General features: G+C 47.5%; 1 protein-coding gene across 2 annotated transcripts in view; it reads left to right on the forward strand.

Annotated features, from left to right (window-relative positions):
- LOC134339422 (adenylate kinase isoenzyme 5-like) overlaps positions 1-18,670 on the forward strand; it is a 136,415-nt gene extending 117,745 nt beyond the window's left edge. Inside the window, exons 14-15 of one of the 2 annotated variants that reach the window (XM_063035900.1) lie at positions 12,959-13,150; positions 17,780-18,670. In XM_063035900.1, the coding sequence (XP_062891970.1) occupies positions 12,959-13,150; positions 17,780-17,845 (258 nt within the window). In that variant the 3' untranslated portion in view covers positions 17,846-18,670. The remainder of the gene's footprint in view (positions 1-12,958; positions 13,151-17,779) is intronic. The other variant, XM_063035899.1, reaches the window with a different exon arrangement.
- The last annotated feature ends 6,316 nt before the right edge of the window (positions 18,671-24,986 follow it).

Raw genomic sequence — 24,986 nt, forward strand, 5'->3', positions numbered from 1 at the left:
AGAGGTGGAGAGGGTCAGCAAATTTAAATTCCTCGGTGTAATCATTTCAGAAGACCTGTCCTGGGCCCAGTACGTGAGGGCAATTACAAAGAGAGCACAGGGGTGCCTCTACTTCCTTAGCAGTTTGTGACGATTCGGCATGACATCTAAAACTTTGACAAACTTCTATAGATGTGTGGTGGAGGGTATATTGCCTGGCGTGGAAACACCAATGGCTCTGAATGGAAAATCCGGCAAAAAGTAGTGGATACGGCCCAATCCATCACAGGTAAAGCCCTCCGCACCATCGAGCACATCTACACAGAGCGCTCTTGTAGGAAAACGGCATCCATCATCAGGGACCCCGACCCCCCAGGCCATGCTCTCTTCTTGTTACTGCCATCAGGAAGGAGGTACCGGAGCCTCAGGACTCATATCGGCAGGTTCAGGAACAGTTACCATCAGACTCTTGAACCACGGTGGGTAACTTCACTCAGCTTCCCTCACCCCATCACTGAAATGTTCCCACAACTTATGGGCTCACTTTCAAGGACTCTTCGTCTCATGTTCTTGATCTTTATTGATTATTTGTTTATTTATTTGTTATTATTTTGTGCTTTTTGTATTTGTGCAGCTTGTTGTCTTTTGCACACTACTTGATCGCCCAGACTTTCATTGATTCTGTTTTGATTATTGTTCTGTTATGGATTTATTGAGTATGCCCACAAGAAAATGAATCACAGGGTTTGTGTATGGTGAAGTTTGAACCTTGAAAGTGCAGTCCTTGCCGTGGTCTGTGTTGGTAGCTGTCACAGGTGATGGATTTTACTGAGGATACCTTCACTGTGTTCAAGATAGTGAGTGTGTTGCCATTCTTCAGTACACCAGTGCGAAGGAGAAAGAACTGATTGTTATTCTGGATCCAATGCAGCATAAAATCACAGTAAGGACAAAAGAAAACACAATAAATGTAAAGCCAATCCCATAAAACACTTACTTACTTACTGTCCTGTGGCATTTAGGGCAGCAATGAAATCCTCCATCTCTGGTGGTGCTGAGGGCTTCCATTGTCAGTAGCTTCCTCTCGGTTCTCACAACTGTCAGTTATGCAAGTCCTGGTGGAGACTCAGGGACACCATCACACTCAGATGTAGAAGGATCCTTCGTTGCGGTTTCCATAACAATGTTGTTTTGCCAATCAGGGTTGTCAGCCCTGAGCTGAACCCCCGAACCTGGAGGACCAGTGGACCACTCTTAGTTTGACCTCTACCCTTTAACCTGTTTGGCGTGGGTGACCTACCAAGAGCCAAAGCATAGAGCCCTGACTCCAGCCAACATCGTTGAAGCATGCAAGCCTCCAAATCCAATGACAAGGTTGTGGTCCTCCTGGAGGCCTATAAAACACATTGTACGAGTAACTGCTGAGTGTGACTGAACATGTGTAAGATTAACTTATCTACATGCACAGGTTGTACGTACATAAAGTGACACTCGGGGCAGGAGAATATGACAGGAAATGATAAAGTGACAAAGTGATTCTTGGCACGAGAAACTCCTCTAGGTGTCAGCAGGGCAGATGAAAACACACAAGGACAGTGACTGCGTTAGTGTAGGTGTGATGTTGTGGAGCGTAGGCGTAAAGTGGCAATGCATGGGGGTGTGGAGGGTGCTGGGGGCTGCGGAGAGGAGTGGCTGATGTGGATGTGAGGGCTGGTGGGGTGGGTTAATGGGTGGAGATGTTTATCAGCCTGATGGCTCAGGGGAAGTAATTGTTTTTGTGTCTAGAGGTCCCGTGTGGGTGCTGCGCGGTCTCCTCCTTGATGGGAGTGGGACAAACAACCCATAAGCAGAGTGGGTGGGATCCTTCATGATATTGAGGTGCCGACATCTCACAGCCTCTTTCCTGCTGAGATTTAAGGAGGAGAAATACCTCACAAACTCCCCGTGTGAAGACGATCTCCATTTCCCGTCAGACTAACTTCCACCCGCATCCGCCCCCCACCTAACTCCACCTTCTTCCAGTTCCTGCTCCTCCTTTGCTGCACTTTGAGGGTGGGGCTGCCACTGGTACAAACGTGTCCGGGAGGGACTGGTTTAAACCAGAACAAAGTGCTTACCCAGCCCCCTGTGGAGCTCAGCAACCTGAAGGCACCATGCTGGTAAAATTCGGTCATCTGCTAACCTGAGCGTGGCTGGTCTCAGTAAATAACATCAGTGGCTAGTTGGGGTCCTTCCTGCTTCATTGCGTCTTTGAAGACAGAAGCAGGTGAATTTATTATGGGGAACAAGGAAATGGCAGACGAGTTGAACAGGTACTTTGGATCTGTCTTCACTAGGGAAGACACAAACAATCTCCCAGATATAATAGTGGCCAAAGGACCTAGGGTAATGAACTAAAGGAAATTTATATTAGGCAGGAAATGGTGTTGGATGGACTGTTATGTCTGAAGGCTGATAAGTCCCCGGGACCTGATGGTCTGCATCCCAGGGTACTTAAGGAGGTGGCTTTAGAAATCGTGGACGCATTGGTAATCATTTTCCAATGTTCTATAGATTCAGGATCAGTTCCTGTGGATTGAAGGGTGGCTAATGTGTTGTCCCACTTTTCAAGAAAGGAGGGAGAGAGAAAACAGGGAATTATAGACCAGTTAGCTTGACGTCAGTGGTGGGAAAGATGCTGGAGTCAATTATAGAAGATGAAATTACGACACATTTGGATGGCAGTAACAGGATAGGTCCAAGTCAGCGTGGATTCACGAAGGGGAAATCGTGCTTGACTAATCTTCTAGAATGTTTTGAGGATGTAACTATGAAAATGGACAAGGGAGAGCCAGTGGATGTAGTGTACCTGGACTTTCAGAAAGCCTTTGATAAAGTCCCACATAGGAGATTAGTGGGCAAAATTAGGGCACATGGTATTGGGGGCAGAGTACTGACATGGATTGAAAATTGGCTGGCTGACAGAAAACAAAGAGTAGCGATTAACGGGTCCCTTTCGGAATGGCAGGCGGTGACCAGTGAGGTACCTTAGAGTTCAGTGCTGGGACTGCAGCTGTTTACAATATATATTAATGATTTAGATGAAGGGATTAAAAGTAACATTAGCAAATTTACAGATGACACAAAGCTGGGTGGCAGTGTGAAATGTGAGGAGGATGTTATGAGAATGCAGGGTGACTTGGACAGGCTGGGTGAGTGGGCGGATGCATGGCAGATGCAGTTTAATGTGGATAAATGTGAGGTTATCCACTTTGGTGGTAAGAACAGGAAGGCAGATCATTATCTAAATGGAGTCAAGTTAGGAAAAGGGGAAGTACAGCGAGATCTAGGTGTTCTTGTACATCAGTCACTGAAAGCAAGCATGCAAGTACAGCAGGCAGTGAAGAAAGCTAATGGCATGCTGGCCTTCATAACAAAGGGAATTAAGTATAGGAGCAAAGAGGTCCTTCTGCAGCTGTACAGGGCCCTGGTGAGACCACACCTGGAGTATTGTGTGCAGTTTTGGTCTCCAAATTTGAGGAAGGACATTCTTGCTATTGAGGGAGTGCAGCGTAGGTTCACAAGGTTAATTCCCGGGATGGCGGGACTGTCATATGTCAAAATATTAGAGCGACTGGGCTTGTATACACTGGAATTTAGAAGGATGAGAGGGGATCTGATTGAAACATATAAGATTATTAAGAGATTGGACATGCTGGAGGCAGGAAGCATGTTCCCGCTGATGGGTGAGTCCAGAACCAGAGGCCACAGTTTAAGAATAAGGGGTAGGCCATTTAGAATGGAGTTGAGGAAAAACTTTTTCACCCAGGGAGTGGTGGATATATGGAATGCTCTGCCCCAGAAGGCTGTGGAGGCCAAGTCTCTGGATGCTTTCAAGAAAGAGATGGATAGAGCTCTTAAAGATAGCGGAATCAAAGTTTATGGGGATAAGGCAGGACCTGGATACTGATTGTGGATGATCAGCCATGATCATAGTGAATGGCAGTGCTGGCTCGTAGGGCCGAATGGCCTACTCCTGCACCTATTGTCAGTGGAAGGTTTGGGAAGCTTTAACCGCAGTGCTGAAATTCAAACAGGGAGTGTGGGTGTCAAATCAGCGTCCATCACATTGACGTACACAGAGCAGCCACTTTACTGGGTACGTCCTGTATCTCGAAGTAGCCACTGAGTCTCTGTCCGTGGTCTTCTGTTGCTCAGACGACGTCCGTGGTCTCCTGTTGCTCAGCCTGCGTCCGTGGTTTCCATTTCAAGGTTTGATATGCTGTACAGTCAGAGATACTCTTCTGCACACAACTTTTGGAATGTGTCACCTGCCTGTCAGCCTGAACCAATCTGGCCATTCTCCTCTGACCTCTCTCATTAACAAGGTGTTTTCACTCACAAAACTGCTGCTCACTGGATTTTTTTTTGTGTTTTTCACACCATTGTCTGTAAACTCTAGAGATTGTTATGCATGAAAATCCCAGGTGACCAGCAGTCGTTGTGATACTCAAACCACCCCGTCAGGCACCAACAATCATCCCACAGTCAAAATCATTTGGATCACATTTCTTCCCCGTTCTGACATTTGGTCTGGGCAACAACTGATCCTCTTGACCATGTCTGCATGCTTTTATGCACTGAGTTGCTGCCATGTCATTGGCTGATTAGATATTTGCATTAATGAGCAGGTGTACAGGTGTACCTAATAAAGTGGCCACTGAGTGTAGGTACTTATTAGTGGGTGTTATAGATTCAAATAGTCCTGTGGCACAGATACAGGACCCCTGGCCAAACTATTATTGACCCTATTGACCCGAACTGGGACGGTTGCAGTCCATATATCTCCAATCCATGTACTTAGCCAAATTTCTCCTATAAAACTCTGGTTAGGCCAGGCTGGAGTATTGTGTACAGTTCTGGTCACCCGATTATAGGAAGGATGTTGAGGCTTTGGAGACAATGCAGAAGAGGCTTACCAGGATGCTCCCTGGTTTAGAGAGCACATGCTATCAGGAGAGGCTGGATAAACTGTCCTGACAAAGGGTCTCGGCCTGAAACGTCGACTGTACCTCTTCCTAGAGATGCTGCCTGGCCTGCTGCATTCACCAGCAACTTTGATGTGTGTTGCTTGAATTTCCAGCATCTGCAGAATTCCTATTGTTTGCATGGATAAACTTGGGTTTGTTTTCTCTGGAGCGTCGGGAGCTGAAGGGAGAACTGATAGAAGTTTATAAGACTATGAGAGACATACAGTAGATAGACTGCACAGGGAGAGAGTATCTGTTTCCCAGGGTTGAAATGTCTAACACCAGAGTGCATGCATTGTAGGTGGGGGGTGGGGGGTTAGGTTCAAGGGGATGTGAATGGTAAGTTTTTTATTCAGAGAGTTATGGACGCCTGGTATGGTGGTACAGGCAAATACATTGAAAGCTCTTAAGAGAAGTTTGGATGGGCACAAGGATGTAAGGAACATGGAGGTATATGGACATTGTGTAGACAGGAGGGGTTAGTGTTTGGGGGTTTTTGATTTGCTTTCTCAGTATAACATTGTGGGCCAAATGGCCTGTTTCTGCGCCGTACTGTTCTATGTTCTAACTGGTGAAATCAAAACCACTGCCAGCTCGTTCCACGCTCACGCAACCCTGAGGGCTGGTGCACGGAAGGTGCGTTCCACCATCACTGCGCCATTCACCGGGACACTCACATCAACCCCTCACCGATGCGAGTCGTGCGGCAAGTGTAGCTGCCAGCACTGGAAGTCATACACTCCAGTTCCTGGTGCGATGAGTCAGATTAAATGGGCCGGTCACAGACTGATTGGTTGGTCAGTGTGAATGAGGCTGTTTTCCCCAAGTCATGTGGATGAAATCGTGCAGGTCTCCCCAGGATGAATGGAGGAGGCGATAGGCAAAAACAGGAGGGGGACGGGTGAAGTAAAGAGCTGGGAAGTTGATTGGTGAAAGAGATACAGGGCTCGGGGGGGGGGTGCGGTCTGATAGGAGAGGACCGAAGGCCTTGGAAGAAATAAAATGGGAGGAGCACCTGCGGGAAATGATGGGCAGAGAGGGAAATGGGGAGGGGGAATGGTGAAGAAGAGGAGAGGCATTACCAGTTGTTCGAGAAATCGATGTTCATGTCATCAGTTTGGAGGCCACCCAGATGGAATATAAGGTGTTGCTCCTCCAACCTGATTGTGGCCTCATTGCAACAGTAGTGGAGGCCACAGACTGACATGTCGGAATGGGAAGTGGAATTTAAATGGGTGGCCACTGGGAGATCCTGCTTTTTCTGGCAGACGGAGCCTAGGTTCTCGGCGAAGCAGTCTCCCAATCTTCATTGGGTCTCTCCGATATACAGGAAGCCACACCGGGAGCACCGGATGCAGTAGATCAGTGGTCCCCAACTACCGGGCCGCAAAGCGTGTGCTACCAGGCTGCGAGGAAACGATATGATTTGGCGATAGGAGTCAGCTGCACCTTTCCTCATTCCCTGTCACGCCCACTGTTGAACTTGAACGCACGCGAGCTCATTACCCATACGAGATCATCAGTCGGTCCTTAACCTGCAACTACTCGATGAGTTAAAAACAAATGTCACTTGAGAGTTTCTTTGGAAGAGATGGCAGGAGACATAACAGGCCTAACGGTGATGATAACGCAGAGACAGCTGAGGCCGAGACTGCAAAAAAAAAGAAAGCTTCCTTCAACAAAAAATACGACGAGTCGTACATAAAATATGGCTTTATTGCGCCCGGTGACTCACACGCTCCAAGCCCCCTGTGTGTGATATGTGGAGACAAGCTGTCTAATGAGGCAATGAAGCCCTCAAAACTGCTCCGGCACCTTGAGTCCAAGCACCCTGCACTAAAAGACAAACCTGTTGAGTTTCTTGAGCGGAAAAAACGTGAACAAGCGGAACAGAAGCAAGTGCGGAGAGTCACCATCTCCATAAACGCTGCTGCTCTGAGAGCGTCGTACTTAGTGGCTAGCCGTATTGCTAAGGCCAAGGAGCCTTTCACTGTTGGTGAAGAATTGATTCTGCCTGCTGCCAAGGACATGTGCCGTGAACTGCTGGGAGAAACTGCAGGTTGTCTGGTTTCACTACCCAAGTCAAAGAGGTTGCTCCTGAATGCCAGTCTACACACTGTGTCACACACAGGGAAATGCTGGCTAGCCGAAAAATGTCACCTGATCTTAACAGCGTATTGAGTGACGTTGAAGTTATCAATCACATCAAAGCAAAAGCCCTGAACTCACGTCTGTTTGAGCAGCTTTGCGAGGAAATGGATGCAGAGCACAAATGCCTTCTCTTACACACTGAAGTCAGGTGGCTATCAAGGGGGAGAGCCCTGGCCAGGGTTTATGAGATAAGAGAGCAGCTAGAGTTTTCTATTAAGAAAGAAGTCACCACTGGCAGCACACTTCAGTGGATAGCAAAACTCACTTATCTGTGTGACATCTTCAACCAGCTCAATGAACTCAATTTGTCACTTCAGGGGAGAATGACAACTGTCTTCAAGTTGGCAGATAATGTGTTTGCTTTCACAGCCAAACTGGAACTGTGGGGACGGCGAGTGGACAGGGGCATATTTGACATGTTCCCAACCTTGGGAACTTGGAAGAGACTGAGGCGGCACCGGCTTCTCACAGCTGGTGCGCGATCATGTATCTTCGCTGTTGACAGAATTCGAGCGTTACTTCCCAACCGCAAATGACCCAAGACGTGCAAAGGAATGGGTCCGTGACCCATTTGTGAATGTCCCCGGTGAATCATCCATGTCAGCACAGGAAGATGATCAACTCCTCGAGCTTGCAAATGATGGCGGGCTGAAAAGTATGTTCGACGTAACATCTCTGCCGGCATTCTGGATCAAAGTCAAGGCTGAATATTTGAGACAGCCACGAAAGCACTGAAAACGTTGCTCCCATTTCCAACGTCATATCTCTGTGAAGCGCCCCCCCCCCCCATTTTGGCTGGTCTGCAAGAATATTGTCAATATTAAACCAGTCCGTGGTGCATAAAAGGTTGGGGACCCCTGAAATAGTGTCATAACAGGGGCTGCTGGTGGTGGACCCAAATGCAAGACACAGACACTGAAGTACAAGGAACTGGACTGGACTAGAGTTAGGGACAGGACAGGACACAGACTAGGAGCTGGGACAGAAACACAGACTTGGGCTAGGACTTTGGCTGGGAAAACAGGACCAGGATAAGGAACTGGGAATTAGGAGCCTGGGCGTGGACTCCGAGCCAGAGGCTGGACAAGGACCCAGAACCTAGGTCTTGACTCGGGCTCGGACCCCGGAACTAGGTGAGGACATGAGAAGGCTTAGATTCTTTGAGGCTTTCCTGGGCAGGACGAGGCACAAGGACAGGACGAGACCACAAGGCCTTGTCTTGGTCTTGGCAGAGCAGGAAACACAGAGCCGAGGTCTTGGCAGAACAGGAACACAGTGACATGGAACACAGAGCCAGGACCCCTCCTGGGGAACAGGACTTGGGGCTGGAGCTCTAAAAAGAGACAGGACCCCTCCTAGAGAGCAGGATGTAGGGCCCGGACTCGTACACAGAACACAGAGAGACAGTTCCCAACACAAGGTAGTGGCAAACGGCCAGATCTACCTAGCAAAGGTGTGGACACAGAGACGGTTCCCAACACAAGGTAGCGGCAAACAGCCGGACCTACCTAGCGAAAGTGTGGACACAGAGATAGTTCCAAACAATGAAAGACAGTTCCTTATCTAGACACAGCAAGGCTCTGGTCTTGCACCAGCAGTAGAACTTAACAGTGATATAGGCGAGGTTGCAGGCTAGTCTTCAGGCAAGGCTTCCGAAGGAAGGGAAGGGGAAGGGAAAGGAACAGTTCGGCAGCCAGAGGCTGCTGCTTCTTCTTCTTGTGTTGTTTTATGGCGGTTGGCAAACCAATTTTAAGGTGCATTACCGCCACCTGCTAGACTGGAGTGTGGATCGATGGATAAACAGGAGAAGGGAAAAGAAATGCATTCCCTATATTCTATATAATAAACCCAAGTCTTTCAGATACTTCATGGTACAGATCTGTATTTCTCTTGAATTCCCACTTTATACTTTATACTTTATACTTCATTGTTGCCAAACAATTGGTACTAGAACGTACAATCATCACAGCGATATTTGATTCTGCGCTTCACACTCCCTGGATTACAAATATTAAATATTAAAAATAGTTAAAAATTAGTAAATATTAAAAATTTAAATTATAAATCATAAATAGAAAATAGAAAAATGGAAAGTAAGGTAGTGCAAAAAAACCGAGAGGCAGGTCCGGGTATTTGGAGGGTACGGCCCAGATCTGGGTCAGGATCCGTTCAGCAGTCTTATCACAGCTGGAAAGAAGCGGTTCCCAAATCTGGCCGTACGAGTCTTCAAGCTCCTGAACCTTCTCCTGGAGGGAAGAGGGACGAAAAGTGTGTTGGTTGGGTGGGTCGTGTCCTTGATTATCCTGGCAGCACTGCTCCGACAGCGTGCGGTGTAAAGTGAGTCCACAGACGGAAGATTGGTTTGTGTGATGTGCTGTGCCGTGTTCACGATCTCCTGCAGCTTCTTTCGGTCTTGGACAGGACAACTTCCATACCAGGTTGTGATGCACCCTTGAAGAATGCTTTCTACGGTGCATCTATAAAAGTTAGTGAGGGTTTTAGGGGACAGGCCAAATTTCTTTAGTTTTCTCAGGAAGTAAAGGCGCTGGTGGGCCTTCTTGGCAGTGAACCCTGTTTGGTTGGACCAAGTCAGGTTATTTGTGATACTGACCCTGAGGAACTTAAAGCTTTTGACCTGTTCCACTTACGCACCACCGATGTAAATTGAGTTGTGCGGTCCGCTACTCCTTCTGAAGTCAACAACCAATTCCTTCGTCTTGCTGACGTTGAGGGATGGTTATCGTCTTCACACCATGCCACCAGGTTTTTAATTTCCTCTCTGTACTCAAACTCATCATTACCCGAGATACGGCCTACAATTGTTATGTCATCAGCAAACTTATGTATTGAGATTGATGGAAACTCGGCTACACAATCATGGGTGTACAGTGAGTACAGTAGGGGGCTGAGTACACAGCCTTGTGGGGCACTGGTGCTCAGAGTGATCGTAGAGGAGAGCTTGTTCCCTATTTTTACAGCCTGGGTCCTGTCTGTGAGGAAGTTGAAGATCCAGCTGCAGATCTGAGTGCTAAGGCCCAGGTTCCGGAGCTTAGGAATCAGTTTATTTGGAATGATGGTATTAAAGGCAGAGCTGTAGTCAATGAAAAGGAGCCTTACATATGCGTCTTTATTCTCCAGGTGTTCTAGGGAGGAATATAGGGCCAGAGAGATGGCATCTGCCATTGACCTGTTGCTCCGGTAGGCGAATTGCAAAGCGTCGAGGTTGACCGGTAGGCTGTGGTTGATTTGTGTCATTACCAATTGCTCGAAGCACTTCATAGCAATTGATGTCAGAGCCACAGGTCGATAGTCATTCAGGCATGCCACCTTGCTCTTCTTCGGCACTGGGATTATCGTTACCTTCTTAAAACACGAGGGGATCTTAGACTGAAGCAAGGAGCAGTTGAAGATGTCAGCAAACACTCCAGCTAGCTCGCTTGCACAGGCCCGGAGAACCCGTCCTGGGACGCCATCTGGGCCCGTCGCCTTCCTTGGATTTATCTTCAAGAAGGCCCTTCTAACTAGTTTGTGACTTTTTGAGAAACATATCACTTGCGACTGACTTGTAGACAATTTGAAACCCCATTTATTTGCCCACTCCTCCACTTTAAATTTATTGCATCTTGCATTTTCCTTTGTATATAAATTAAATTTCTTCCCCTCACCCATAAAGCCCCGTCATCTGCATATAAGGATTTCCCCACACTATGTTCAACTTGTGCAAATATGTCATTTATCACTGTGGAAAATAATAATGGACTGCAGACACTACCTTGTGGTGTTCCATTTTCAACCAAGTATGTCCTGGAGTACCCTGCTTCCACCTTGACTTGAATTGTTCGATCAAAAAGAAAGTCTAGAACCCAGTTATATAATTTTCCTTCCACCCCTAGTTCTTTCAATTTAGTTAACACTCCTTCTTTCCGGAGCATATCGTATGCCTTTTCTATGTCAAAAAATACTGCCAGGACCATTTCTTTACTTGTTGAGCCTTCCTAATTTCAGATTCCAAAAGCTAAGTATTGAATCTACTGTAGTTCTTCCTTTACGAAAACTGCTTTGGTAGGGAGAAATAAGATTTCTTTTTTCTAGAAAGTATGTAAGCCTATCAGTTATTATTCGTCCCATAAGTTTACCTAGCTGTGAAGTCAGTGCAATTGGTCTATAATTTGTTGGGTCTGATGAATCTTTACCAGGTTTTAATACTGGAACAATAACAGAGTGTTTCCATGCAGTTGGTAGTTTACCTATTTCCCATATCTTATTAAACAGTCTCTGTAGAACTAGAAGTGCACTTCTTGATAAATGCTTCAGCATTATACCCCATACTTGATCCTTCCCAGGAGAAGTTTGCCACGCATTCATAATGGCTCTTTCTATTTCTGTTGTGCTAACAGGTGTATCCAGCACTTCTTCCGATGTTGCTCTTTTGTCCGTAATTCCTGAATTTTGCTTAAGCCTCTCCTCCCTTTGCTGTCTAGCCTCAACCATCAAATTCTCCGAGCTATGTATGCTTACAAAAGCTTTTGCCAATATTGCTGCTTTTTCTACATTGTTAATTGCCATTTTGTCCTTACTTTTTAAGCACAGGAATCCCTTTACTACTTCTTATATCATTCATTTTCTTATACCATCAATTTTTAATTCCACATCCCATTCCTATTCTGATATGTCTATCCATGGCCTCCTCTACTGTAAAGATGAAGCCACACTCAGGTTGGAGGAACAACACCTTATGTTCCGTCTGGGTAGCCTCCAACCTGATGGCATGAACATTGACTTCTCTAACTTCCGCTAATGCCCCACCTCCCCCTCGTACCCCATCCGTTATTTATTTATATACACACATTCTTTCTCTCTCTCTCCTTTTTCTCCCTCTGTCCCTCTGACTATACCTCTTGCCCATCCTCTGGGTTTTCCCCCCTCCCCCTTTTCTTTCTCCCTGGGCCTCCTGTCCCACGATCCTCTCGTATCCCTTTTGCCAATCACCTGTCCAGCTCTTGGCTCCATCCCTCCCCCTCCTGTTTTCTCCTATCATTTTGGATCTCCCCCTCCCCCTCCCACTTTCAAATCTCTTACTAGCTCTTCTTTCAGTTAGTCCTGACAAAGGGTCTCGGCCCGAAACGTCGACTGCACCTCTTCCTAGAGATGTTGCCTGGCCTGCTGCGTTCACCAGCAACTTCGATGTGTGTTGCAAAGAGAGAGGGGAGATTGTCGTGAAATTTGTTGACTTTGGGCCAGCAATACCATGCAATTGTGATAATAGAAAAAGAATGAATTACAGTAAATTTATGTATTAAACAGTTCAATTAAATAAATAGTGCAAAATTAGAAATAAAAAAGTATTGAGGTAGTGTTCATGGGTTCAATGTCCATTCAGTAATCAGATGGTGAGGGGGAAGAAGCTGTTCCTGAATCATTGATTGTGTGGTTTCAGGCTCCTGAACCTCCTTCCTGGTGGTAGCAATGAGAAGAGGGCATGTCCTGGGTGGTGGGGCCCTTAATGATGGATGCTGCCTTTTTGAAGCATCGCTCCTTGAAGATGCCCTGGATACTGCGGAGGCCAGTGCCCATGATGGAGATGACTAAGGTTACAACTTTCTGCAGCTTATTTTGATCCTGTGCCGTAGACCCCACCCCGCCATACCAGATGGTGATGCAGCCAGTTAGAACGCTCTTCACGGTACATCTGTAGAAATTTGAGAGTTTTGGTTGGTGGAAATAGTCACTTGTAATAACGCGGTCGTGGAGCAAGTGCGCAGGTCGATCTCTGCGTGGAGATGCATTAACCTAACGGCTGCCTCTTTCTCTCTCCCCAGTTCGCACCTCCCAGTATCGTACTTCTCATTGACTGCAGCCCTGAGGTCATGAAGCAGCGCCTAATAAACCGCGGACAAACGGGCGGACGCTTCGATGACAACGAGGTGACCATCAGCAAGCGTGTTCAGACCTACTTTGCTGACTCCGTTCCTGTTGTGAAACACTACGAAAACAAAGGACTGCTGCGGAAGGTACAGACTGCTTCACGTCTTTCTGCCAATTGGTTCTGATGAAAGGCGTTGGCTTTGGGAAGTCGGGGGGGGTGGGATGCAACGCGGCCTCACCACCTATTCACATTCACCCACTTCACTTACTTCCCGCACGTACTCAGTAACCTCCCTCCCAGATTCTACCACACCCAGCGACCAATGAACCTACCAACCCACCCACCTTTTTAGCTGTTGGAGGAATCTGGAGTACCCAATAGGGAGAAACGAGCAAACTCCACATAGACAGCACCAGCGGACAGGATGGAAGCCGGACCTCTGGCTCTATGAGGCAGCAGCTAGCCGTGCCACAGAGTCAAACCTGCCATAATCTGGTCAATTTGAGTTGGAGGTTTGGCTTTTATTTATGTATTTATTGGGATCCAGTGTGGAATAGGCACTTCTAGACCTTCTAGACGCACCGCCTGGCAATCACCCAATTTAATCCGAGCCTAATCACGGGACAATTTGCAATGACCAATTAACCTACCAACCGGTACGTCTTTGGACTGTGGGAGGAAACTGGAGCACCCGGAGGAAACCCACGCGGTCACGGGGAGAACGTACAAAACTCCTTACCGGCAGCATTGGGAGTTGATCTGTTGAAAGGTGGTGAGCAATCTCTCCCTCCATTCTACCGACCATTTTAACATCGGGTGGTTGTGGAAAAGTTTCTGCACGACCATGTGGAGGGTCTGCATCGACTTCAATGGAGATGTGAATGAGGCTATAAAAATACTCCCCCTTCAGGTGGCACAGTGATACTGCGGGTAGTGCTACTGCCTCAGGGCTCCATGGACCTGGCTTGGAATCTGACCTCAGTTGCTGCCTATGTGGACCGTGCACGTTCTCCCTCTGGCCTTGTCGACTTCCCCGGGGTGGTGGGGGGAAGAATGGGGCTCTGGTTTCCTCTCACATCCCAAAGATGTGCTGGCAGGTAGGGTAGTTGTCTACTATCATGTAGATGGGTCCCCGGCAGATTGAGGTGAGTTGGTGGGTGTGCGGGGAGAACACCTTACAGGGAAGGTAAGCAGGTGAAAGTCTTATCCCTGCTCATCAGAAATCTGTGAATCTGCCTCAACAGTATTCAAAGGTTCTTCCGCCCACCAAGCATTCTACTTCTGCTCATCTGTCTTAGCTGACGTGTCTTTAGTTCCGGGTTGTACAAAGGAGGAAATATCCTCTCCTATCCACTAAATTAAAACTGCTCAAGACTTTCTGCAACAATAACAATTATTACATCATACTCAAGAACTGGGTATTGCTGGCTCATTCGGCCTTGGGAAGATAATAGAAGATTAAAGAGGGTGCAGTGTGTTACAGGGAATGGTGAGATAGACTACTTCAGAGGGGCCGAAGGGACAACAATACAAGAGTAACACATGACCCCAAAGTCAGCAATTCGCTTGAATTCAATGATTGTAATGTAGTAAAAGATCCAGAAGAATTTGATGGGGCATTACCTGACAAAAGTTTGATAAAACATTGGGTTGCAGAGAACGGTATTAACAGAAATGGTTCAATTTTATTAGTAGAGGCATTGAGTTCAAAAATGGTTATGTTGCAACTTTATAAAACTCTGGTTAGGCCACATCTGGAGAATTACATACAGTTCTGGTCACCCCACTGTAGGAAGGGTGTTGAGGCTTTGGAGAGGGTGCAGAAGGGGTTTACCAGGATGCCGCCTGGTTTATGGGCCATGTGCTATAATGAGAGGCTGGACAAACTTGAGAGGTTTTCTCTGGAGTGGCGGAGGCTGAGGGAGATCTGCTAGAGGTTTATAAGATTATGAGAGACAGGGAGCATCTGTTTCCCAGGGTTGAAATGTCTAATACCAGAGGCCATGCATTGAAGGTGAGAGGGGGTGGATTCAAGGGGGGTATGAGGGGTAAGTTTTTTTGACACTTTGCACCTTTATTCTGCTGGTTGTCTGGGAGTTGCATTTTATCCCTAATTTCTGATTATCAGTTTACAGAAAAGAGACTAATATACTTGTAGCTGTGTGGCACAATCCTTGTGAATAAACTTGTTCAGGTGGGATTGAGTATTCATAAAAGGTATTTCTTTCACCTGTATTTGCTGGCATTGAGCCTTAAGAACAATCTGGCCATAACTGCTCTAAATTATCTAGTCCTTGGTAATGAATATGGGCAATTTACATTAGATTATGAAGACGCGCAGTCCTCTTTTATTGTCATTTAGTAATGCATGCATTAAGAAATGATACAATATTTCCTCCGGTGTGATATCACAAAACACAGGACAGACCAAGACTGAAAAAACTGACAAAACCACATAATTATAACATATAGTTACAACAGTGCAACAATACCATAACTTGATGAAGAAGTCCATGAGCACAGTAAAGTTCAAAGTCTCTCAAATGTCCCACATCTCACGCAGACGGGAGAAGGAAGAAAACTCTCCCTGCCATGCCCGACCACAGTCCGACTCTGAGTCGTCCGAAAACTTCGAGCCTCCGATCAGCCCTCCGACACCGAGTACTCTGTCCGAACGATTCGACCTCAATCTCGGTCGCCAACAGCAGGGAAAGCTGGGGATTTTGAGGCCTTCCCTCCAGAAGATTCCCGACCACGCAGTGACAACAGCAGCGAACTGGCGAACTGGCAATTTGTCAATAAATGCTCCTATAAATTCATAGATTCAAAGTACATTTATTACCAAAGAATGAATACATTACAGAACCCTGAGATTTGTCTCCTAACAGGCAGCCATGAAACAAGGAAACCCAAAAGAACCCATATTTTAAAAAAGACTGTCGAACACCCACTGTGTAGAGAGAGAGAATAAAACGTCATGCAAGCAAGTAAGGTTCTGAACTGAAGTCCCACAGTTCAGCACAGAGCTGGGTCGTGGAGCAGTGACCTGAACCAGCCCATCACTTGCCTTGGGCCCCGACACCCTGACCTTTTCAATCTGGCCCAGTGCCTAAATCAGTGTCCAAACATCGGGTTTAATCACCCCGGTACGCTCCGGGGTCTAGACCCCACCGCCTCGACTCAGCCTGTAACCGACCTCTCCAATTCCGCACGGCACTGCAGCCTCCATCCGAACATCAAGCTCAGTTGAATCGGTGTGCGCTCCGGGGCCGCCATCTCAATCCGGCCTTCAGCACGGCTTTTAAAACGATCGAACCTCGGGCCTTCCTCACACTCGGTGATGGGCCCGCTGCCTTGCCTCGCCTCGCCTCGCCTCGGTTCTGCCACATCGAATTGTCTACAAGCCCAAAGGGAAGTTACAGACTATTACTTGCAATGATCATGTGCCAGGAAAAGAGTGATTAACAAAGTGTTTAGTACTTTTCTTTGCTTCATTGCCCACCAGCCAGAAATCACACCACCTTAAACCAGAAGCCCCATCCTCCTGACGGACAAAGAAGAGCCACGGAACCAACCATTCAAAGAAAAAGCATCAAACATCAACGCGCAAAGCGCCAACAAAAAAATGAGTGAAAACACAGAATACGAGAACAGAAGAACCAAAAGGCATGTTTCAGTTCAGTTCAGCTCAATGTTCATTATCTGCAGACCACCCTGATTCAAATATCGCCCTAAAGGACCAGAACCAGGACTAGAACACATCATAAACCTGAATTAGAGTCCGAGTCTACAATCCGTGTCAGTTAAACCTCGCTCCGACACCACGGAGGGGGAGAGAGCACACTCGAACACAAGGACCTTCCTTCCTTCGGAAGCAGTGAGAGGGAGACTGAGGGCCCGCCACACGCACACAACTTCTGCGGCAGCAGCGAGCGAGAGGCCGGTAAGCAGCCCCGAGCGCTTGCTCACCTCCGCACTCACCTCGATGACTTCAGTCTTCCTCAGGGCTTTAATCGGTGAGCTCGGCTGGAGGTGGAGTCTATCATGGGGCCCGAGCCCCCATCTCCTGGCTTCCCGGCTTTGGTCACAGCCTCGTGGATCACTTCCAAGGATAGCAAAGGTCCGGATCGCCTGACTGGCTCAAAATCACACCGGCAGAGTATAGATAACACGCTCTAACAATAGCAGAACCACATCTGAAATTTTAAAAAAGATATTAAAGAAGTGAAGTAAATTGCTTCGTGAACCGTCTTGAGGGCATCACTTTAGTTGGTTGGTGCCATCTTCTCCCAGAATAGTATTACAGTTACAGAGAACGGGCAGAGCAGGTGGACAATGAGGTTCAGTGGGAGTGATTATGAGATCAAGAAGTCATCTATTTTATAGAAGAGGTTCATTCAAGGATCTTGTAACAGTGGCATAGGAGCTGTCCTTGAGCCTGATAGTACATGCTCTCAGGGTTTAGGATCTCCTACCTGATGGAAGAAGGGTGGAGAAAAGAGACTCTCCAGGGTGGGTGGGGTCATTAATTATGTTGGTTGTTCTCCCTAGGCCATGGGAAGTGTAGACAAGTGTCCAGGAAAGGTAGGCTGGATTTTGTGGTGAGCTTGTGTCCACAACTTGTCAAGGACAAAGGGCAAAAGTGACACGTATCTGGGGAGGTGGGATAGATGAAGGGGGACGAGGTGCATAAACCATACGTGTTACTTTGAACAGTGTGGGCTGTCACCAGTGGGCTGACCACTTTAGTGAGATTTGTCTTGGTCTCTCTTAGATTCAAGGGGAAGGAACAGAGGAGGACGTTTTCCAGAGCATCACTGCCATCATCGATGAATTTTAGCTGCAGAATCTCCGCGTCGGAAAATCCCACAACAGCTGTCCGTGAATCAGATTCCCCGCAATTGGCATCAAGCATTTGTGTTCATGGCTGCTAAGGAGGATTAACCGAGACCCCACCAATAAAAAGCGAGTTAAAACTCCTGGATAACTTTCACCCACAGCCCTTTAGAAACTAATGTTCCATTGCAGTGATTTTGTGTGTATACTTTCTTTACAAAAAGGAGGGATGAATACAGATTTTTCTTTTGAAGCTAAGTACCATATATATATATATATATATGTAAGAAAACACAAGCCCAATGTCCGTGTTAACTCTCCACAAGTTTGGGTCTGATCTGGGATCTCTTTCATAATTTGAACAAAGCTACTCTAATGCAGGGCAACATCTGTAACAGAAGGCAGAAGGCATAGGAGCAATCAGGGCTTAATTTACTGTGTGGCACTAAACCAGCAAAGGGTCCCTAATGTCCCCCTGTAACACACCCACACCCCTGTGCTGTCCAACCTCACAGACTGTTTTACCAGTGCTTTATTTTGGACACTGTTATACATCGTCACGCTGTAATTGGGGATTAGACCACGTCACAGTGCTCTGGTGTGTTGGCCTGTGGAAGCAGCTGCAGATTGGCTGCCATCTCCTGACTGAGATAAACACCAGAAATTCCTGGGAAAGACACTCAGCAGGCCGGCCGGTGTCTGTGGAGAGAAACAACAGATGCTTTGTCAGAACTGGGGAAGAGAGAGATACGAGTTAGTAAGAAGGAAGGAGGGAGGATGGATCTGTGGAACAAAACAAGTTTAATTCTACTCCCAAACAACAGGAATTCTGCAGATGCTGGAAATTCAAGCAACATACATCAAAGTTGCTGGTGAACGCAGCAGGCCAGGCAGCATCTATAGGAAGAGGTACAGTCGACGTTTCGGGCCGAAACCCTTCGTCAGGACTAACTGAAGGAAGAGTGAGTAAGGGATTTGAAAGCTGGAGGGGGAGGGGGAGATGCAAAATGATAGGAGAAGACAGGAGGGGGAGGGATAGAGCCGAGAGCTGGACAGGTGATTGGCAAAGGGGATACGAGAGGATCATGGGACAGGAGGCCTAGGGAGAAAGAGGGGGGGGGGTGACCCAGAGGATGGGCAAGAGGTATATTCAGAGGGACAGAGGGAGAAAAAGGAGAGTGAGAGAAAGAATGTGTGCATAAAAATGAGTAACAGCTGGGGTACGAGGGGGAGGTGGGGCCTAGCGGAAGTTAGAGAAGTCAATGTTCATGCCATCAGGTTGGAGGCTACCCAGACGGAATATAAGGTGTTGTTCCTCCAACCTGAGTGTGGCTTCATCTTTACAGTAGAGGAGGCCGTGGATAGACATGTCAGAATGGGAATGGGATGTGGAATTAAAATGTGTGGCCACTGGGAGATCCTGCTTTCTCTGGCGGACAGAGCGTAGATGTTCAGCAAAGCAGTCTCCCAGTCTGCGTCGGGTCTCACCAATATATAAAAGGCCACATCGGGAGCACCGGACGCAGTATATCACCCCAGTCGACTCACAGGTGAAGTGATGCCTCACCTGGAAGGACTGTTTGGGGCCCTGAATGGTGGTAAGGGAGGAAGTGTAAGGGCATGTGTAGCACTTGTTCCGCTTACACGGATAAGTGCCAGGAGGGAGATCAGTGGGGAGGGATGGGGGGGACGAATGGACAAGGGAGTTGTGTAGGGAGCGATCCCTGCGGAATGCAGAGAGAGGGGGGGAGGGAAAGATGTGCTTAGTGGTGGGATCCCGTTGGAGGTGGCGGAAGTTACGGAGAATAATATGTTGGACCCGGAGGCTGGTGGGGTGGTAGGTGAGGACCAGGGGAACCCTATTCCTAGTGGGGTGGTGGGAGGATGGAGTGAGAGCAGATGTACGTGAAATGGAGGAGATGCGTTTAAGAGCAGAGTTGATAGTGGAGGAAGGGAAGCCCCTTTCTTTAAAAAATGAAGACATCTCCCTCGTCCTAGAATGAAAAGCCTCATCCTGAGAGCAGATGCGGCGGAGACGGAGGAATTGCGAGAAGGGGATGGCGTTTTTGCAAGAGACAGGGTGAGAAGAGGAATAGTCCAGATAGCTGTGAGAGTCAGTAGGCTTATAGTAGATATCAGTGGAAAATCAGTAGATATCTACTATAAGCCTACTGACTCTCACAGCTATCTGGACTATTCCTCTTCTCACCCTGTCTCTTGCAAAAACGCCATCCCCTTCTCGCAATTCCTCCGTCTCCGCCGCATCTGCTCTCAGGATGAGGCTTTTCATTCTAGGACGAGGGAGATGTCTTCATTTTTTAAAGAAAGGGGCTTCCCTTCCTCCACTATCAACTCTGCTCTTAAACGCATCTCCTCCATTTCACGTACATCTGCTCTCACTCCATCCTCCCACCACCCCACTAGGAATAGGGTTCCCCTGGTCCTCACCTACCACCCCACCAGCCTCCGGGTCCAACATATTATTCTCCGTAACTTCCGCCACCTCCAACGGGATCCCACCACTAAGCACATCTTTCCCTCCCCCCTCTCTCTGCATTCCGCAGGGATCGCTCCCTACACAACTCCCTTGTCCATTCGTCCCCCCCATCCCTCCCCACTGATCTCCCTCCTGGCACTTATCCGTGTAAGCGGAACAAGTGCTACACATGCCCTTACACTTCCTCCCTTACCACCATTCAGGGCCCCAAACAGTCCTTCCAGGTGAGGCATCACTTCACCTGTGAGTCGACTGGGGTGATATACTGCGTCCGGTGCTCCCGATGTGGCCTTTTATATATTGGTGAGACCCGACGCAGACTGGGAGACTGCTTTGCTGAACATCTACGCTCTGTCCGCCAGAGAAAGCAGGATCTCCCAGTGGCCACACATTTTAATTCCACATCCCATTCCCATTCTGACATGTCTATCCACGGCCTCCTCTACTGTAAAGATGAAGCCACACTCAGGTTGGAGGAACAACACCTGATATTCCATCTGGGTAGCCTCCAGCCTGATGGCATGAACATTGACTTCTCTAACTTCCGCTAGGCCCCACCTCCCCCTCGTACCCCAGCTGTTACTCATTTTTATGCACACATTCTTTCTCTCACTCTCCTTTTTCTCCCTCTGTCCCTCTAAATATACCTCTTGCCCATCCTCTGGGTCACCCCCCCCCGTCTTTCTCCCTAGGCCTCCTGTCCCATGATCCTCTCGTATCCCCTTTGCCAATCACCTGTCCAGCTCTCGGCTCTATCCCTCCCCCTCCTGTCTTCTCCTATCATTTTGCATCTCCCCCTCCCCCTCCAGCTTTCAAATCCCTTACTCACTCTTCCTTCAGTTAGTCCTGACGAAGGGTTTCGGCCTGAAACGTCGACTGCGCCTCTTCCTATAGATGCTGCTTGGCCTGCTGCGTTCACCAGCAACTTTGATATATGTTGCTTTAATTCTACTCCCCATTCCCATACGGGCTATCTCTACCCTTGCAACATACATAAAATGCTGGGGGAACTTAGCAGGTCACGTAGTATCTATGGAAGAGTAAGCAGTCAACGTTTCAGGCTGAGACCCTGCTGAGCTACGTGTGTTGCTTGGATTTCCAGCGTCTGCAGATGTTGTCGTGTTTATCATCTGTACCCTCACCTCCTTCACTGCCAGGGGTGACTATCAAAGCAACCTGGAGGAAGGGTGCTTCACATTCCATCAGACAGTCTACAACCCAAGAGCATGAACTTTGAATAATTTAGTTTCACTAAACTGCAACTACTACCCCCATTCCTGATCTACCCAGTCTTTCCTCATTCACTCCATCTCTCATTGTCCTATATTTCCCCTTCTTCACCATTCCATCTGCCTGTCTTCCCCACACTCCTCCCACTGGGACCCCCCCTACTCCGATTGTATCTCACCTCCCCATTGATTCCATTCTCCACCTTCCTCTCTTATCAGATTCCATCATCCGCTGCCCTCTGTCAAATCCACCCATCACCTCCCAGCCTCTACTGCTACGTCCGCTCTCCCCTCTTCCACCTGCTTATCGTCCCTCACATGGATCCACCCATCACCTCCCAGCTGATTAAATGGTTCCATTTAGCATCAGAGAATGTCTACAGTAAACATTCTGAAATTCGTACTCTTCACAGACATCCACGAAACAAAAACAAATGAATGTCAGAAACATCAGAATCCCATTCCCACGCACAAGCATTGACCCTCTCGCTCATTTGCACCAGCGTGAGCACTGCCCCCTCCCTCTGTCATGCACGCAATAACACATACTTCAGCTCTCCCCTCTTCCACCTGCCGATCACCCCTCCTCACCTGGATCCACCTGTCACCTGACAGCTGTTTCTCCACCCCTTCTCCTCACCCTGTTTATACCATCTTTCAGTCCAGGTGAAGCCGTCTCGCCCCAAATCACTTGTAGCGTCCAAACTGATCCAAAATCAAACAAAGCACTGCCACTGTCCTGCGACCGCCACAGAGTTATATTTGTATGAGGCACTCTCGACCCCAATGAAATGATTGTTGCAAAGGGTCAAGTTCCTTATTTCAGTCCTTTATTAGCAACAAGACAATGGGGTGACCCGTTGGGGCATCCCTTGAGAGAAGGGTAGTGCAGTTTGAGGTGACCAGAATGAACATTAAATTTTCCTGAATGCTATTGGTATCACTTTGCTTTGGAAACTGCAGTAGAAAACCTCAGTTTATTAAAGAAGAACGACGCGTAGCAAAGCAAATATGGCTCCTCCTCGTTTAACAAAGGACACTTTTGATGGCATCATTTGTGGTTTATCTGCCACCCTTGTGCCCCTCGTTGTCATTCTGGAGACGTGCAGCCCTTTCATCCCCCGTCTCTTCATCTCTTCTGCTGTTTGTTGTTTGTCTCTGATCCTGGAGACGTGCATGCCTCTCCTCCTCTGTCTCTTCTTCTCTCATCCTTTTTTGTCCTGACTCTTTGATCCTGGAGTCTTGCGGCCCTGGCTTCATCCGATTCTTGTTCTCTCCCTCTCCTTGCCGCTTAACGACAATGTTTGGCGTCATCTCTTGACCATAATGTCCTCCTTCCCTCGCCACGCGGCATAATTAGGCTGACCAGTTTTTTACCATAATGCTGGATAGAAGCTACGAGGCAGTAACACCAAAGGATGCTGATTATTCTTGATGATGTGGTTGGTGCTCTGCTAAATAGATGTGATATAGTCACCGTTGTCCTTTGACTGCAGCAAAGGGTTTGATGGGTGTCTCGAAGTACGTCATTAAGTAAGATTTAATTATCTCTTATTGATGGGTGGCAATTATATCTGTCCCAATCCTGCACATGCTGATGGTGGTGATTAGCAGAATGTGACCCCGCAAAATAGAGCTGCACTGTCCTTTTGCTCTGGTAGGTGTGGCTGCTGAGGCTGGCCGTGTGCATGCGTCGGGTGTCGCGTCCCGATTTCCATGATGGCCGATCGGGTCTCGGGTTAAAAGGGAGCCTGTTTATTCTGGCGAATGAGCAATTTTATACGAATATATAACCCTGAACTTTGCTTGGATTCTGTAAGTTAGCGCATTTTAGTTCGATTTAGCCAAAAAAAGTGCCGCTGTAATGCACCGTTTGCGCTAATTGGAGGTCACAAAGAGACAGAAACAGCATGAGAGTTTTAGTAGTATATAGATTACCAATCATGCAATCTTGAAGTGGTATTAAGTGGTCAGCAAAGATATGATCTCCACCGGTCCCAAACTACAAACTGCCATGAAATAAGCATGAATACGAGGCTTATTCCCTTCACTTTTACCAGACCCCCACTAATGTGACTAGTTACCATAAGAAATGCACAGAATGCATACATGACTCACACAAATAGGATTACATGAATGAGTTTTAAAACTGGCTTCTCGTGCATCCAGCAAAGATTTTGGAAGTGTACCCCTGAACCACTAGAATGGGTGAACAGCACAAAGTTAATTTATTTGTTTTGTCAGGAGTTGGGAACTACTGGCAAAGCCAGCATTGTCCATCCTTCATTTTAACCGCGTGTCCTGCAAAACCTTTACAAAGGGTATTTAAGAGCCAATATGGACAGCAACGTTTGACCACTTCAAAACTGTGTTTCAAACCAAGCACACAGCATGAACAGCAAAAGATGTCATACAAGCTGCTGTCTATTTGGTGTAACTTTTGAAATCATTGCTGACAAAATTTAGCAGCAAAATTGATCCAAAACCAAAACAAAACAATTTCCGTCAGCCTGCAACCCCAGAAGGAGTTGTTATACTTGTGTGACACGCCCACTACACCAGTGATTCCTTCAAAGAGTCAAACTCCCTATTTCAATCCTTTATTGGCAATTAGTAAACATACGATTAAGCATTATCCTGGCCACAAAATAAGCATGAATACGTAACTTATTCCCTTCGCTTTTACTGTGCTCCCACTAATGTGACTAGTTCCTTAAGGTTGTTATAACTGGGGGTTGGTAATGGGGACAAGATCCCACTGCCTATTAAATACTCCTAATGGTGTGTGTCTCAAATAGCCTCTGACAACTAAGTCCAGCTCCTAGCCTTCACGTGTGGCTTAGCTACTAAGCCCAGCGGAACCGTTTCTACTGACAGGAGAAGGGGCAAAGGCTGGTCACTGGTGCCTTAAAACCAGTCGCTTTGGGCAGATGGGGCTCATCAGCTGTGGTTGGCAGCTCGTCTACGAGAAGGGAAGCTCTGATCTCGAACCTCCGCTGCCTTGCGGCCATACCCATTTATGGGAAAGGCTTTGGGAGTAAACCTCAAGAAGAGAATCCAGAGCTGGAGTCCCTAAGGCAGTCCTACATTGAGTTCAACGCTGACTGGAAACTCCTGTGATGCTCCAGGTACCAAACTGTATCGGTCTCTGCTGTACCTTTGGGTTCATCAGGTGCGTGGAGAGGGGGAGCTTGCTAGATGGGCAACAGCTTGCTCTCCATATTGTACTGACCAGGTTTGCGTATGTAGACAGCTAGGACACAATATCCATGGTTGACTCTGACCGACGGAGGCCAACACAAAACACCATGATGAACACACAGCACAGAAAACAAAGCAAATAGGGTGCAGATAGGGTACAGATACGTGGCTCCTACAACACCCACTGTCCATGTGCGTCTGGTTACTCCCTCCAGATC

This window comes from Mobula hypostoma, chromosome 29 (genome assembly GCF_963921235.1).
Source record: "Mobula hypostoma chromosome 29, sMobHyp1.1, whole genome shotgun sequence".
NCBI lineage: Eukaryota > Metazoa > Chordata > Chondrichthyes > Myliobatiformes > Myliobatidae > Mobula > Mobula hypostoma.